Source organism: Cydia fagiglandana, chromosome 23 (assembly GCF_963556715.1).
Source record: "Cydia fagiglandana chromosome 23, ilCydFagi1.1, whole genome shotgun sequence".
In the NCBI taxonomy this organism is placed as follows: Eukaryota; Metazoa; Arthropoda; class Insecta; order Lepidoptera; family Tortricidae; genus Cydia; species Cydia fagiglandana.
Window position 1 is genome coordinate 8,294,109 of NC_085954.1, and position 16,553 is coordinate 8,310,661.

A 16,553-nucleotide genomic window follows, 5' to 3' on the forward strand; every position below is an offset into this window, starting at 1 on the left:
AATTTACTACAATTAAGTATTTAAAAGCTCACTTTATTGGTAGGGTCGTGGTATCTATTTATTTTCTGTGGTAATGTAGCCAGAGTATCTAAAGGCAAACCGTTAAACAGAGATGGTGCCTACTAGAAAGAAGGAATATACATACAAGAATACATAGCCATACTCAAAATTCAGCCTGAAACTGCTTTAAAAAGATATAATTTCTAATTTCCAGGTACATGTTGCAGTTCAAGCTGCTGATATCATGGTGGACAAGACTTAATAAAGAGTTGTGAATAATAAAACATGTTTTTGTTTACCTACTTTTTTATTAATTTGGGAAATATGTTATATATGTTTCCAAAAAAAATAGTAACTTTACATTAAATGTATGTTTATCATGTTCTGCACGAGCATCTGACAATGATGGCTTCTTGTTGACCATCCAGAAGAGAAGTGTATGGTTTGTTATTTACTCTGTTCCCAGGCATTATTTACGGTCGTAAAGTATTACGACGATTAATAATTAATATGACGTTCGTTTCAATACAAAATGCTCAACTTTGTTCTGGGCCCAAGTGCAGTTACATATCTCACAGCTGTATCTAAATAGGAATCACGATGACCTGAAATAATAGGATATAATTAGCAAAATTGGCATGTTCCTAATATAGTAGTATAAGTATGTAGTACAAAATCCAAACAATGGTGACAAGCCGGTAGAAAGCACCCACTGGGTGCTAAGCTACCTTTAGCAATGGACGCTTGTAACGATTTTATGAATCCAATCTTCTTACAAATCGAATCAGTTAAAATATGTATATATGATGTAGGTAACTTACATTTGTATTTTTGCTCCCTTGATTTCAGCCAAGTTATGGTTGGAGTTGGATGCTATATGGATACATACTCCAATAAAACTAAGTTATATTATATAACTTAGGCAGATTTCTGGAATCAGCTTTCTCAAATTTATAGCGTAGGTATTTTGAAATTAATGATTCAAAATAAACGAGTTTTCCATTCCAGATGATTGTTATTTATAGAAACACGTGACACTGACATTGTCGACAGGTGACATTACAATCAATTGACAATGACAACTATTTTTTTAATGCTTGTTGTTGCTTGTGCATTATCCTAATCAGCCGACGACATGTAATTTACGAGAAGTCGTATCTCATATTTTCAATAAATTATAAATATTCAACCGAGCCACGAATTACTAAATCATTCAAATTGGTATCTTAAATTAACCTATATTTTCAGAAAATAAAATAAAAATGGGGGTCTAAAAAAAATGAACAATCCTAATTTAACGAGAATTTAAGGAACTCATCGGCAACTTATCACTTATCAACAAAATTATTGAATGTAACAAACTAAAACATTATATCGTCGCCGTAGAGCGAAAAGTCACCAAATCACAAAATGGCCAAAATTGACTTAGTAATGTCATCAAAATCGCATTTTTTTTCTCCAAATTTCAGTCTTATTGCGGTAGCAATAGAGATCATAGTATCAATTTTACAAAGTTAAAGAACTAACTAAAAACTCACTTGGGATTCAATATTTTAGTCGAAAAATACCTAATTCCGTTATACATTTTTAAACTTCTTGTAACTTATTTAGGAGCGTACCTAAGTCATTTTAGTTATTTTTTCCCTAAGTATTACTAAACTATTTAACCACGAAGAACCTCATTCAAAAAGTCACTTAATTTACTTAGTTACTTTTTGAATACCTGGTATGTCAAAAGTGTGAAAGCGAAAATTAACTAACTCTATTTAGTTATTTTTTATTCAAAGTTGTAAGGCAATGTATATCATTTAACCAAAGCGATAATTAATTATACAATTTTAATGAGTTTTGCCCTACAAAAAAATATATAATACAATAATTAATCATATTTAATTAATTTTACAATAAAGACTGTACTGTACGTCGACGTGATTTGATTGAAATTCGCTCGCAAGTTGGTGACTTTTCGCCCAGTACCGCAGTCCTCCGCACCGATACCGACCGCTGCGACTCCCTCCGCCGCGTCGACCTGCCAGTAAGTAGTTGCGCATGAGCCGACAGTGAAGCTACTGTTACACATGCTGATTACTAGCACGAAAGCATGCCACTATTGAGCAATTGCTACTTAGTAGTATGTGTGTCGAAACATTGCTAATAATGAGCATGCTCATTTTGAGTTTGCTCAAAAATCAACGGTCGTGCGATTTTTGGTCATGCTACCTGCAGCGCGGATGGAGGGGGGGAGGGGGTTAGTGCTTTTAGCGCGTGTGAACAGGTTTGCTTATTGATCATGCTAGTATCTTGTTTCTGTATATAGCGCTTTCAACTTGAGAGAGTAAAAAGTCAAATTGATGCGGTAGCATCCGCAAATAATTTTTATAACCCGCAGCATCTTCTATTCGCATTTCTGTAAGCAATTGAGCACTTGCTCCGAAGTCCTGTCTGCTAGATATCCAATCACGGACCCAAATCTTTCTATTTCTTTTCTTTTTTTGTCGAGCTGATATAAGCTTCTGGATGCATTGCATCGCCAGCAAAAGGATGATCTTATTCAGCTCCATACGGATAGCAGTTTGATTGTCCATGGCTTTATTTGAACCGACAGAGAGCGAGAGAGCACGCTATAAAATGGCATGTGCACATGCTTATTCAGGAGCATACTTAAAACTAGCATACCTATTGCTAGCAAATGTAAACTGCTCATAAGCATGCTCGTATTGAGCATACTAATAGCACGCTTTTTAGCATGATACTTTAGAGCATGTGTAACAGTAGCTTGCTAGTTACGTGTAGTTACTGTTTGCTACATAATAATTGCGTGTACCGAGATTAAGTTTAGTACGACACGCGCTTGGATTTGATAAAAAAGAAAGATGATTTGGATAACGAGGTAAGTGTTTTTGGTGTCAGTTTGTTATTTTATTGTAATTTTTTTTTTATCAAAAACTGTTTTTAAAATGAAATGCTATTTCATAGATTCAAGTTTAGAAGTACTTGTATGGGGTAAGCCAAAAGGAACAGGATTATGTGGAACGAAACAAGTAAAATTTTGTTATATCGGTGTGATTACTAAAGCTTGTGGGTGTGTGTGCCTAATAACAAAATGCTTTTTTACATACTCGTACTACAATAACCATTACATGTTTACTCAATTATTTACTAAAATATAATAATCCGTATTTAAGATGATTGTACGGTCACGAAATTTAATTCCTTCCACACATCGTACCTTGTCACAGTGAGAACAACATGAAATTTCTGGCGGCTTTCATTATTGGTTGTCAACTTGTCACTGTGACAAAGGTACGAAGTGTGGAAGAATAGTACCTACATTACGCTACAAGTGCAGAAAAGAGGAAATGCGAAACGAGTGGCGATAAATTAAAACAAGACCGAAGGGAGTGTTTTAAATCGACACGAGTTGCGAATTACCTTTTCGCACGTGTATCGTATAACGTTTTACAGTACATAATATGGCCCGTCAAATTTTTGACATAGTTACGAAATGTGCTTATTATCGCACTAGTGCGGTAATGTAGCACCATATGTACTGTAAATTAAATTTCGTGACCGTACTTGGTGTTGCCTGCATTGTGTTGTGTGTTTAACAAGCCTGTGTTTTTATCATCAATATCACTAACCGATTACCGAATTATGTCATAGTGCTGAAAACGGTGATAACTTTTTATAGTTATACTTTCTTTTATTTAAAAATAATGTCATTGTCATTATGTACCACGGAAGCACTATTCTTAATTCGACTATTTTAGCCGTATGGAAGCTGTGTGCTGATGTGTAACGCTAGCATGCGTTTCAACTCTCTTTGCACGCGAACATAATACATATATAAATATATTAGCTGTTAATTTTTAAAGAAGCATACAATAAAATAAACACATAAAGGTGAGAGTCTGAGGTGCATCATCATTAAAGCGATCATCAACAATCATTTCGCATACATAAGAGCATGTCATGCACCACTTGATATTACGCATCATGCTAAATGAGGTCCAGTACGGTTACCATCAGTTTGTCACTGACATAAACGCCGTCGAGAACGTAATTTACTTTCTATACATCTCGCTCGCACTCGCATATTAGTGCAAACGGGATGTATAGAAAGTAAATTACGTTCTCGACGGCGTTTATGTCAGTGACAAACTGATGGTAACCGTACTGGTTTAAAGATGACTCACGCTAGAACGGTAACGTGCTGTGTCCGGCCCGAGAACGGTCCAGGCCGACGACATGCGATTGTAATAGGGTGGTATTTTCTTCAGTGCGCATTGTTAACGGCCTGGACTCGTTAAGCCCTCGTTCTAACGTGATCATCCCTTAAACGTAACTTATCCAACTTAACCGCAAATTGGCTTAGTAACTAATTAGTTGCATCTATTTCAGAATTTTTTAGCTACCCTGGAAGACAAAGAAGCAACATAGACATTGGAGATTGAGGACTTATTTCAGGAGAAATATTTGTATGAGTCAGCTCCAGCATCTGCTGTGTTCAGTCCTTTTAATTTGATTTGTAGGTCAACTTTATTTGATTTGTAGTCCATTTTAATTTGATTTGTTTTAATAAAGTGTTCGCATAATTTTAAATGACGTGATTTCATTTGATCCTTGAATTAAGCAGAATCCAAAAAAATATTATAGTAAGTAGTTTTTAACTAACACGTATTTTCACTTTATCACAACAGTCATAATACGACTAACTTTACTTAGTTAAATCTAGACGCACTAAAATGTGGGCAAAAAATCAATAACTTCGTTCAAAAAATCACTAAGTCATAATTAAGGTGTAATATTTAAGGGCAAAAATTAATTATCGCCTATAGCTCCTAAATCGTTAGTGTGAATAATATAAATCCATTTTGAGCCCAAAGAATAGCAGTTTCCAATGAATAAACACATATAAAACCACAATTTTATCTTAAGATAATTTCAGTAAATTTTTTTTAAATTATTTTTTCTTTAAACCCTCATAACCAAAAATGACCAATGAACGATTTGGTGACTTTTCGCTCTACGGCGACGATATATAATTATATATGTATATTTAATGAACATGTAAGTAGTTATATACACGGTGGCTAAAAAATAAGTGCATTCCCGTTATCAGGGAGGTTTTGGGATACTCGTACCCTCACCCTCCCATAGTCCAAACCAAACAGTCAATTTTTATTCGCGATATTTCGGGGTGTGATCCCATAGTAAAAGTAGCTCAGTATAATCCCAAAACCTCCCTGGAAACGGGAATGCACTTATTTTTGGCCACTCTGTATAGCGGTTTTTTTTATTATTTAAAAACATTTTCTTTTCAAACCAATAAGTTTCATGTCGTAATGTTTTCGTTTTTGGAAATTTTCTGCAACTTGCATGTTGAGCGAAATAAAGCTAGAGTTAGACCGTAAAAAGTCTGCAGCGATTTTGATAGCCCACGCAGTGCAAGTGTCCTTTTTGAACGTCAAACTTCTATGAAATTATGACGTATAAATAACACTTCCACTGCGTGGGCTATCAAAACCGCTGCAGACTTTTATTGGTGCGACTATATTGTATTTGCATGGATTTTAATTGACAGCTGTCCCTAATCCATTAGCCACCCAAAGAATAGTGGGTGGCGAACTCACCACTATTGAACAGTACCCGTTCCAAGCTGCTCTGCTCATGTCATGGGATTTGAGCTATTATGGACAAATTTGTGGAGCCACCATTATAAATGCGAGATCCATTTTGACCGCTGCTCATTGCTTTTGGTAAGTACCTGAATGAAGTTTTGAATACACAGGGCTATAACTGCGAAAATCGAAGTTCGCAAATTGCGGGCATTTTTCTCTGACACTCCAATTACGCCTTCATTGGAGTAAAAGAGAACGATCCCCGCAATTTGCGAATTTCGGTTTTCGCGGTAGCCCCTCAGATTATAAAGGGCTCCATTCGAAACTATTAGAAACTACAGAATTCTTCGTAGTTAATGTTTCCTTGTATCTAATGACACTGTTTGGGGACCACTGTACAATTTTGTCATGTTTTTTGCCTCATCATCATCATACTTTAAGAGCATGGCTCTTGTTGGTGGAGTATGCGCCAGTTTTCGCGGTCCTCGGCCAGGTTATTTAGGTCCCTGTAAGACACGACATTTGTTTTTGCTTGTAGTTGTTGTGTATAGCTTGCTCGTGGTTTTCCTCTTCGTCTCCTAGCTTCGATTTTGCCTATAAATCATTTTCATTACAGGTACTTCATAGAACCTAACCGATACCGATTCAGAGTTGGTTCCTCCTACGCCAACAACGGTGGCGTTGTCCACAACGTCCTAGCGAACATCATCCATCCAAGCTACAACCCTAGTAGCCTGGACGTTGACGTTGCTATAGTCCGCTCGACTACCATCATTGTTCACACTGAGGTAGTGCAGCCAGCTCCTATAGCTGGCCCTGGGTATATTATGCCTGATGATTCTGAAGTTTGGGCTGCAGGATGGGGACAGACTGATGTAAGTATAACTTTAGTTTTAGGAGCGATTTTTAAAGTCACTTAAAATATTAGTTCATTCAAAGACACGGACGTCACACAAAGACACTTTCGACTCGAACATGGAGTAAAATTACCATATGCGTGGCAGAGGGGGTATAGCGCGACTATGCTCAGTCTGGAGGATGTTTTGTCTGCGGCGGAGTATGTGAGGTGTGCAATAAAGAGTATTGTATTGTATTGTATTTATTGTATTGTATTGTATAACCAGGTCACCGGTCCAACTTCCGACCAGCTCCGCCACGTCCAGATCTGGACAGTGAACCAAGCAGTCTGCAGAACCCGTTACAACGAGCTAGGATACGACGTTACCAACAACATGCTCTGCTCAGGCTGGCTAGATGTAGGAGGGAGGGACCAGTGCAGCGGGGACTCTGGTGGCCCCCTCATATACAATGGAGTGGTCGTGGGGGTGTGCTCGTGGGGGGAACAGTGCGCGCTCGCAAGGTATCCTGGTGTTAACGCCAGGGTATCGAAGGTTACTGAATGGATTCAGGTTAATGCTTAATTGACAGTTGATTTCGAATAATTATATAATCTATCTATTATATATAAAAATGACATGGAATACTATAAATATTGTGAATAAATAATATGAATATGTTTGTTTCACTTTTGAGAACTTCGAATAAAATGCCTTTTTCTATTTTCTCTCTTTCTTTTTTTCGTGGTATTGTGAACAGACAATAACAGCGAATATAGACAGTAGATATTTTCTAAACAGCCAGAGTAAGGTACAGTAGACGTCAAAGATATGTTTACACTTTTGCACCTTACTCCCTTGTAATAAGGCGTATAATGTATACATATCCTTGACGTCGACTATACATTCAATTTAGATAGATATAACCTTAAAACGCTAATAAAATTAGTAATGTGATGATGTGCCCGTCCCCTCCTTCCTTAAGGATGACTCATGTTAGACCGGGCCGTGTCCGGACCGGAGCTTCCGGTGCATCGTTTTCTATGGAAAGCATCACGTGATCACCTGTCATGTTATAGATAAGTAAGAAGTTCTATTTTCTGAGTAGAAATAACCCAAAAGTTGATGGATTTCAAAAAAAAAGTAAATGCTATACTTTTAAGTGAAAATGCCCATATATGAACCAATCAGCTGTCGCTTCATCTCAAATTATTTGTCAAGTAATAACACTTATACCTTTGACACAATTGTGGCACTTACCGAGGCTTTTAACTGGCCCTCGAGATTCTTGTGATGGAAGGTCGGAGAAAAATGATCGCGCGCTGAAGGGTCCTCACGAGAATGTATTGTAAGTACCTATACTGCTGGATGTGCCATCTTTTTAGGGTCACTCGTGCGTCTGTCTGTCCGTCTATCACAGTCTATTTTCTCGGAAACTACTGGACCAATTAAGATGAAATTTGGTACACATATGTAAATTAGTGATCCAAAGATGGATATGTTTTTTTTATAATTCTAAAATTGCCAAAATAGATCCATTCATCCAGATCCATCTATATCAAAAGTACTGGTTTCATTTCTCTCATTCGCGGATATATTGAGTTGAATGAAGGATTTGGTAGATAATTTCATTCAATATGAATCACTCAAATAAACAAATTTATGAATCGAAGGTTCAAAATGGCGTCCTTGTCACTATCTAAGCGAATGAGCAAGTAAACGAAAAGGTTTTTAAACTTAACTGCTGAAGTAAAGAACTAAATGAATCCGAGCTGAACTAGTGAATGAAAGAGTGACATCAAGTGAAGTACTTCATTTGAATCTTTCATTTGCGAACTATTGCATTCATGTCTAATTGGTAGGTGAAAATTGGTAGAAGTTTTTGAGTTTATCGCGAATTAAGAGATCTTCTTTTATAAGGTGTAGTTATAGTTATATCAACTATGACAAACTAGCGTTACCTAGTTTTCCTGTAAAACAGCGCCATCTTTTAGGAAAGGATATCAAACTAAACAATGAGACATATCTAGAACTTTAATTCTCGTAACTAAAGGGCGAAGGATCCTTGAACAATATTCGAGTATGCTGCGAAGTATCGAGTTGAGAAGCAATTTTTCCGACTCACCCTCAGCCCGGGTAATGGTGTAGGTTGTTTCCTTAATATGAGGTATTTATTATATCAGGCTAGTTAGGGGTCATCCATTAATTACGTCGCACGTTTAGGGGGTGGGAGGGGGTCAAGAAAATGTGACATGTTGTGACATGGGGGAGGGGGGAGTCACAAACATTGTGACGTCATTTTAACTTCATCACTATTCATCAGTACCTAACTGAAAATTAAATACAAATACAAATGCATAATTAATTTATACCTACATATTTTTTTTATTCGCTGTACATTTAAATGATGAGGTTTTGGAAGTAGGCAATTTTCGTTCCTAATTAGTTTTATGTTATAAAATTACTAATATTTCTTTTACCAAAAATATTTTTTTATTTAAAAAATAATGCCGAGTTAGTATTGCCGATTTTGTTGAAAACAAAATTGCCTAAAATGTGACGTCACACCAGGTGGGGAGGGGTTTGTAAAATGTGACCAACTGTGACAAGATTGGGTCAAACAACCTAGAAATTCGTGTGACGTAATTAATGGATGATCCCTTAAGGATAGACCGGGATGGGGCCGGGTCGGAGCTTCCGGCGCTTCGTTTTCTATGGAAAGAATGCACGTAGTCACTGTTCAGCCAGGTGAGTCATCCTTTATATTGCTGAAATATTACGTAGTCCTTTAACCCTTTTTGTACTAGTGGTCATCTGATACTAACCACCTTATAGGTGCCCCTTCAAATTGAACATGAAAAAAAGCTAGTTTTTTCCCTTTTTACAAGCTTTTACTTAACTTGGGGTCCATATTGGGTCGCATAATAATTCATTGTCCTAATGTAATGTTACGCATAAAACTCATTTCGCATAATTGTTATTGTGCTGGAAATATTAACATTTCTGAGAAATTATAACACAAACCTAACCTAACCTACCCTATTCTACACAACCTATGCAAAATATTTTCGAAAATACTTACTGTTTCAGCTAGAGAAAAAATATGCGAAAAGAGTTTTATGCGTAACATTACATTATGACAATCAATTATTATGCGACGAGATAGGATCCCCTTATCTTGCATTATTTGTATCCTATGTACAGTCACCTGCAATAATATGTTACGCAACGAAGGCCGCAAAAATATCTGACACGATCTTATTTGTAGAGCCATAAAAGCGTGTCACATATTTTTGAGGCCTTCGATGAGTAACATATTATTGCAGGTGACTGTACCTAACTATGTACACTGGCGTTCAAAAGTGCGTGTAGATGTTTCAACCGTAATATTAAGTCATTACGGTCGACATCTATCCATGCACTTTTGAACGCCACAGTACTTAGTTATAGGTATGTTTGTACTGGTCAAATCTTGCAAGTTAAATTTGACCCACTTTCCGGTTTCCGATGAAGCTGAAAATTTGCATACGTATGAAAGTCGGGTGACAATGCAATATTATGGTACATTTGAGCTGATCTGATGATGGACACAGGAGGTGGCCATAGGAACTCTGTGATAAAACATCGCAACCTTATGTTTGGAGTTTTTAAATTGTCTCGATGAGTATTTAATTAATAATGAGTAATAAATTAGTTGTCTGTGGAAAGAAAAGTGCAGTTAACAATAAAAGCTTGTACCTAAAATTTTGCCAAAAACTTATTTAATCATAACTCATAAGCCATAAACTATTTGTTATGGTCCATTTGCAAATGGTTTAAACTGAAAATTGTATAGGTACCTATTTTCATCAGACTGAGCCTAATATAGAATGAACAGAGTTTATATATTCTAAAACTACTACGATCTTAAATAAATCAAACCTGGTGCCTATAACTAAAACGCTCACCCAACCCTTCCCGTAAACTAGCTTATTTATCATGCGGTTTCATCGAACCCACTTAAAGGGTCCCTTAGACTATAATCAAAGAGAATTTAAACTAGAGGAATATTGTCAAAGTAAATTATGTAGTCAGTACATTTACTGCCATCTTTCGACACAAATGGTTCAAACTTTAAGAACGCCATTTGACTTTGATCCTTAATTTTTCACTGTTGTTAAATGTCAAAAAGTACCGCCATCTACTCGACAGTAGGTCAATGGTATGGCGCCATCGCTCGGAAAGATGGCATCATACCTTTGGCCTATCCTCGAGTAGATGGCGATACTTTTTGACATTTAAAAAATTTAACATATATCAGTGAAAAATTAGGATCAAAGTCAAATAGCGTTCTAAAAGTTTTAATCATTGGTGTCGAAAGATGGCAGTAAATGTACTGATTACATAATTTACTTTGAGAATATGCCTCTATTTCAAATTCTCTTTGCTATAACTCGTGCTATAAAGAGTAAAATATTCAGACAATGACTATTGGGCAGTAAAATGGTGCCGTTCTTTTGAATTATTTGGAGTTTTTCAGGGAAATTGGATTGGACATTTCACTTTTATGGGTGGAAACGCGACTAGGTAAGTGTGTTGGCATTATTAGGGTTCATTCTACTAGTAGTGATTCCAGAAAAAGATTATAGAATTTAAGTTACATACATACAAAATTTTGTAATACATCTAAAATATAAGTAAGAGATAAACCAATTGCACAGAATAAATAATAGTAGGTACTAGGTACAGAAGACTCACTCTAACAAAACGCGTCTGTCACCATCAGCTTAGATATGGCCGCTAGATGACGACAGCGCCACGCGCGGCTTATGGCAAACCCCAAAATTGTGGTCGAACGGACGTACTTTTAGCTACCTGTAGCAAAGCGACGAAATCGCGGAGTGAGCCACGCCTGCCAATTGTGATGATATAGAGATACTAACTGTTCTTTGAAATAAGCTAGGTACCTGTCACAGGTAAAAATCAATTGCGATCAAAGAAATAAACTATTTCAATTTCATTTTTCATAGCACTAAAATACAGTCAAAGATATACTTAATAAATATATATAACTCACCTATTAAAAGTTCAAAACAATTCAGCAGGCATCTGAAACAATAAATACATATTTGTATTACAAATGTGGAAAATAAACCATTCCCGATATACAAATACCTATTATATAGTAGCCAATCCCGTTATATAATATGTAATATATTTATTTAGCAATATTTTATTACCTAACAATATATATTTATACAGCAAGCCTATTATGGATCGCTTTATCCACATTTAGTTATTCACGTGATAAAACAACTGTCACTTTTTAACTCTGCGGGATAGAAAGAGACGGACATCGTTTTATCACACTGTAACGTAGACAAATACGACCATCATATTCGTACAGCATTACATACAAGCCAATACACCGAGAAATTAAACATTGCAAATATACACAGTACCTATACAAACACATGAAGAACATAACTCGATAAAATGTAGGTGACATCAAACAAATACAAAAATTATTTATGTAAAATAATTTTTTTATGTAACTTACTTAGCAAAGAGGCTGGTGGATGTAACTGGGGACCGTAGGGCTGGCAGCTTCCTCGCACAACGCATAAGCATTGCAATTCAGCGAGGTAATGCTGCCAGCGTCTACGGTACCCTGCCGAGGGGCGATTTTTTATTGTAGTTTAGGTTTTATTTCTATTAATTTAGTATAATTTTAGTTCATAAGTTTTTATACAACATTTATATTGATTCAATAAAGTTAATATTATTTTTTTTTAACTTACGTTTTGATACTTTATTTTTGTAAGATATAGGTACGAGGAATAAATAGATATGCTAAGGAAGCATTAAGGAATATGAAAATCCATTGTGTAATTCCAGAGAAAAATGTGATAAAGGGCCCGATTCGGATTTTGAAATAGATATCTTTTAGACATCACCAAGATCCGATAACGATATGTTTAAGATCTAACCTGTTAAATTTGAGATTTGCGCGATTCTGGAGATACTCTTGAACGATTTCTACAGGATGTGACTTAGAGATCCAATTCACATCTAATAGATATCTTACTCTATCTAACGTAAAAGTGACATTGGTTGCCCGAATTGCGCTGCAAAAGAGAACTAGTTGATATCTAAACTATAACGTATCTAGAATGGATCTAGTACGTGTCGTCTCTTGTGAATATCTTGAAGTTCGAATACGGCAGAAAGTCTTCGAGAAGTGTTTGTTTACATGATAGGACAAGTAAGGATGAATACACTTTAGGTTTATTTAAGAATGTAATTGGTAAACGGAACGTTATTTAAAGATATTTATCCGTTTTAGAAGTTAAATGCTGAACAGAGCAAATATAAACTGTTATCATTTCCATAAGTACTTCCATGGAATAATACTCTTATCGCGACCGCGACCCATCGTATTATAACATATCAGTTACAAAGCGACCCGTATATTGGGATTTTATCTCTGATTCCCCATTGGATCGAAGGGTTTTCTTTGACCGTTTCGTATCGATATCAAGCTTCATGGTGGTTGGGTACTCACTTGCGTGTAGAGAACGATTGGGAGGACATATAATATTTGAAGCATGCGCAGATCTGAAGCCAACACATTTATGAAATGAATGAATGAATGAAAAAAGTATGTACTTAAATTCAATTATTTTTCTACAATTTTTTTTCAGTGTTCATTTGCGAAAACGCTAAAAATGCTTTTCTGGAACATTATTGGTAAAAACATTTTTTTTTCTCATATTGTTATAATATTATATTACGTACCTACCTAGTTCGAACATAAAAGTTACCAGACATAAGCTTAACTATTTTCAAGGAAGAAGATATATTATAACTACAATAACAAGACTTTATAAACTATTATTAAAATTAAGCATAAACTAAGTAAAAAAATAAAATAAATAAATAAATAATTTCTTTATTCAGACAAATACAGTCCACATTTGTTAGTCTGTTGCTTATAAACTAGGTTAATTGTACTTACATATGTAAATATACTACATTTATACATTTTTAACCCTTTACCACATACGAAGCCATTTATGGCGGATATAATATTAAACTCTATTGAAAGCTTAAATAAAACTTACCCACCTATCATAAATTGACATTCCATTTCCAACTGCAGCTGCAATACTGTTCATTTTACTATGAAAACGCGTCGCTGTCACTGTCAATTTTCATAGTAAAATGAACAGTATTGCAGCTGCAGTTGGAAATGGAATGTCACTCTATAGACCCCCTAAATCTGTCCCCTGCGGAAGAGTGACTTGTCCATAAGGCTGACTACATTCTAATATAATTTGATGAAAATGAGGAAGTTTTCCTACACTTATAATATAAAATGCCAATAAAAAACCAGGAAAATTTGAAAATTACTAGCGAAAAATGCGAACAAAATTGTAAACTCATTTTTTATACCGTTATTATTTTTTTGAAGTGATTCAAGGATATTTTTGATCTATTTTTAGATGAAAGCAATTTTTACGGTTGTCCTAGCACAAATTTAATAATCCACAAACAATACAATAATACCTATATCTACAACAGTACTTTTATAGGGTTCCGTAAAGTACTTACTTAAAACATTATGAGACCACGCAAGATTAAAAATGCACAGGGAATATATTTCCCACATGATTTTGAACTTTGTTTCAAAGTGATAGAGTTCAATTTTGCATAATTTCTGACACCTTATGTGCCTTATAAAAGGGTTAAAATTCGGAAAAAGTTACATATATCGCTATTTGCCTCACAAAATGTTGAACTGACGATTATCGTAACCAGAATTTGAGTTATTTACTTTTAAAATGTTCTATTATTATTTTTAGTAATAGTATAAAAATCCATCGCATGAATATCATAGTTTCTTACTGTCATACAAACATGTTTCCATACTTTTGGCCTGGGGTGTAGGTATGGCCTTAGTAACAAAAGGAAAAATAATGAGATTCGACGTTGTTGCTCAAAAACCCCGCATCAAAATGAAGAACCATTTAAAACATAACACATACATCAAAACTTAACCTCATAAAATAAAGTACCTACTCTTAACAAACCTCCATTTTTAATAACTTCAGCAACATTTTATTTCAAGAACCGCTTAAAAATAAAGTAAACTTTAACTCCAAGTACATACAGTTCACTTTACAACGACAATGTCAGAAAAGATACATGCTATTGTGAGTTGCCAGTATATTTTTCACTTTGTAAAGGCGTCTTCACACGAGTACGAGGCATTACCGGGATGAACTTTTTCAGTTGGAGTGAACGAGAATTGTGCGCATTCGGATGTGGCGCGATTCGGCGGGTGAATAATAAAAGAGAGAATGTTTGATCCTACTGGGTCACAGAATAAATAATAGTACTAGGTACAGAAGACTCACTCTCTAACAAAACGTGTTTGTCACGATCAGCACAGATATCGCCGCTAGGTGGCGACAGCGCCACGCGCGGCTTATGGAAAACCCCAAAATTGGGGTCGAACGGATGGAGTTTTAGCTACCTGTAGCAAAGCAACGAAATCGCAGAGTGAGCCACGCCTGACTGGGTGTAAAATAGCAGCTCATTAACCTTTTGGATGCCAATAACCGATATATCAGCACCGCAGGTTCAACAACAAAGACTGATTAATCGATCACAGAGCAATATACACCTACGTGCACATGCATAAAGTTCACTTTCAGTTTTGACACTTCGGTGACGTGGCGTCCGCGTGACAGATTTTGTGTTTGACTCGGCGTCGAAAAGGTTAACACTAGACCCTAGTCATACTGTTGAGTTCCTGCCGGTGAGTAAGTTTGGCAGAGCTCAATGAGGGTGCGAAGTGTTACGGTCCGCAACGCGCATGTAACACCTTTGGAGTTTCAGGCGTCCATAGACTTCTTACATCAGGCGGGCCACATGCTTGTTTGCCACTGACGCGGTATAAAAAGCATTCAAATCGTAATACCAAGCGCATAGCCGCACTGGCAGGATCGCCATGTAAGGTGTGGCGTCAATGATACGAATGATTGATAATTCATTTTAGAGTAAGGTGGCTAGTTAATGAAGGCTTGCCAGTTATTGAAACCTTGTACTTAATTAACTTTTTAGTTTAGGGTGGCCAGTTACTGGCGAATTACGCTATATTTTGTTAAAATAACGCGAACGTGCTTGCGCGTAGGGGTGAGGCATAGGGTAGCACAAACACTACAGGGCTCAGGTGTCAAATAGGAACTCTGCCAACCGAGATCGCCCCGCCACACTTGGCTGATTGAGCCGTTCGCCTTTAACGGCTTAAATCGCATTTTATTTCCGCGACGGCGGTCGCACAAATGTTCTCAAATAATGGCTTAGGAAATAAGCTGTGTCTTTATTTCTATTTTGACGGGATAACATCCGTGAGAGACTTTGCAGACGTGGTATATGTAAGTGTCGGGCCGTTCTAGCGTACTTAAGTCATCCTTAATGCTCAATTTAGTGGTTAAATCCAGCAGTTCTGATGAGTTGGTAAGGTGAGTTCGACTAAGTTCGTAAGTAAGATTGGACACCGGGTAAGATCGTATGATTCAAATTCCCGCCTTTTGTGGGGCTTTTTTTAAATGCTAGCAAGGTGTTGCAATGCGCTATTTAATCCCGCACCACCCTTCTGGCCCCACTTGTCGCTCCGACTAACAAGTCCGACTGTTTAATGCCTATAAATGTCCGACAATGATCTAGTAAGCCATAACGTTAACTATTACAACGCCTAGGTATCTACATTTATAAATATATAAAAACATGGACCATGCCATGCCATCATTCCTTTGAGAATCGACCTGAAAACCGACATAATATATCTACCCTATCGAATATTACCACGCCCTGCACCAAAAGTACAGTGAGGCATCACTAATTCTGACTTCAGGTACCATCGAGCTGATCTGATGGAGACAGGAACTGGCCATAGGAACTATGATAAAACAACCTTATTGTGGTCGTGTTAGAATTGTCTCGATCTTATTGCCTAAAGAAAAACACAGTCTGAATAAAAAAAATCGTTTTTTTACTAAAACCTTATTTTTTTTAAGGAACGGTCACCCTGAATACTGACATATAGCTA

General features: G+C 36.4%; 2 protein-coding genes across 2 annotated transcripts in view; one reads left to right on the forward strand and one right to left on the reverse strand.

Annotated features, from left to right (window-relative positions):
• LOC134675935 (sex peptide receptor) overlaps window positions 1-16,553 on the reverse strand; it is a 389,420-nt gene that overhangs the window by 194,802 nt on the left and 178,065 nt on the right. The window contains exon 2 of the mRNA XM_063534280.1: window positions 11,514-11,545. The gene's annotated coding sequence lies outside the window, so the exon portion shown is untranslated. The remainder of the gene's footprint in view (window positions 1-11,513; window positions 11,546-16,553) is intronic.
• On the forward strand, window positions 4,995-7,042 carry LOC134675721 (trypsin CFT-1-like). Its single transcript, XM_063534031.1, has 4 exons — window positions 4,995-5,013; window positions 5,585-5,759; window positions 6,238-6,496; window positions 6,746-7,042. Exons 1-4 carry the CDS (start codon window positions 4,995-4,997, stop codon window positions 7,040-7,042), a joined length of 750 nt encoding a protein of 249 aa, XP_063390101.1.

Bases quoted from the DNA above. Each gene is read 5' to 3' on its own strand.
- LOC134675721 (XM_063534031.1), top strand. The intron at 5,760-6,237 runs GTAAGTACCTGA...TTTTCATTACAG, and splicing joins ACCGCTGCTCATTGCTTTTG to GTACTTCATAGAACCTAACC. The intron at 6,497-6,745 runs GTAAGTATAACT...TTGTATAACCAG, and splicing joins CAGGATGGGGACAGACTGAT to GTCACCGGTCCAACTTCCGA.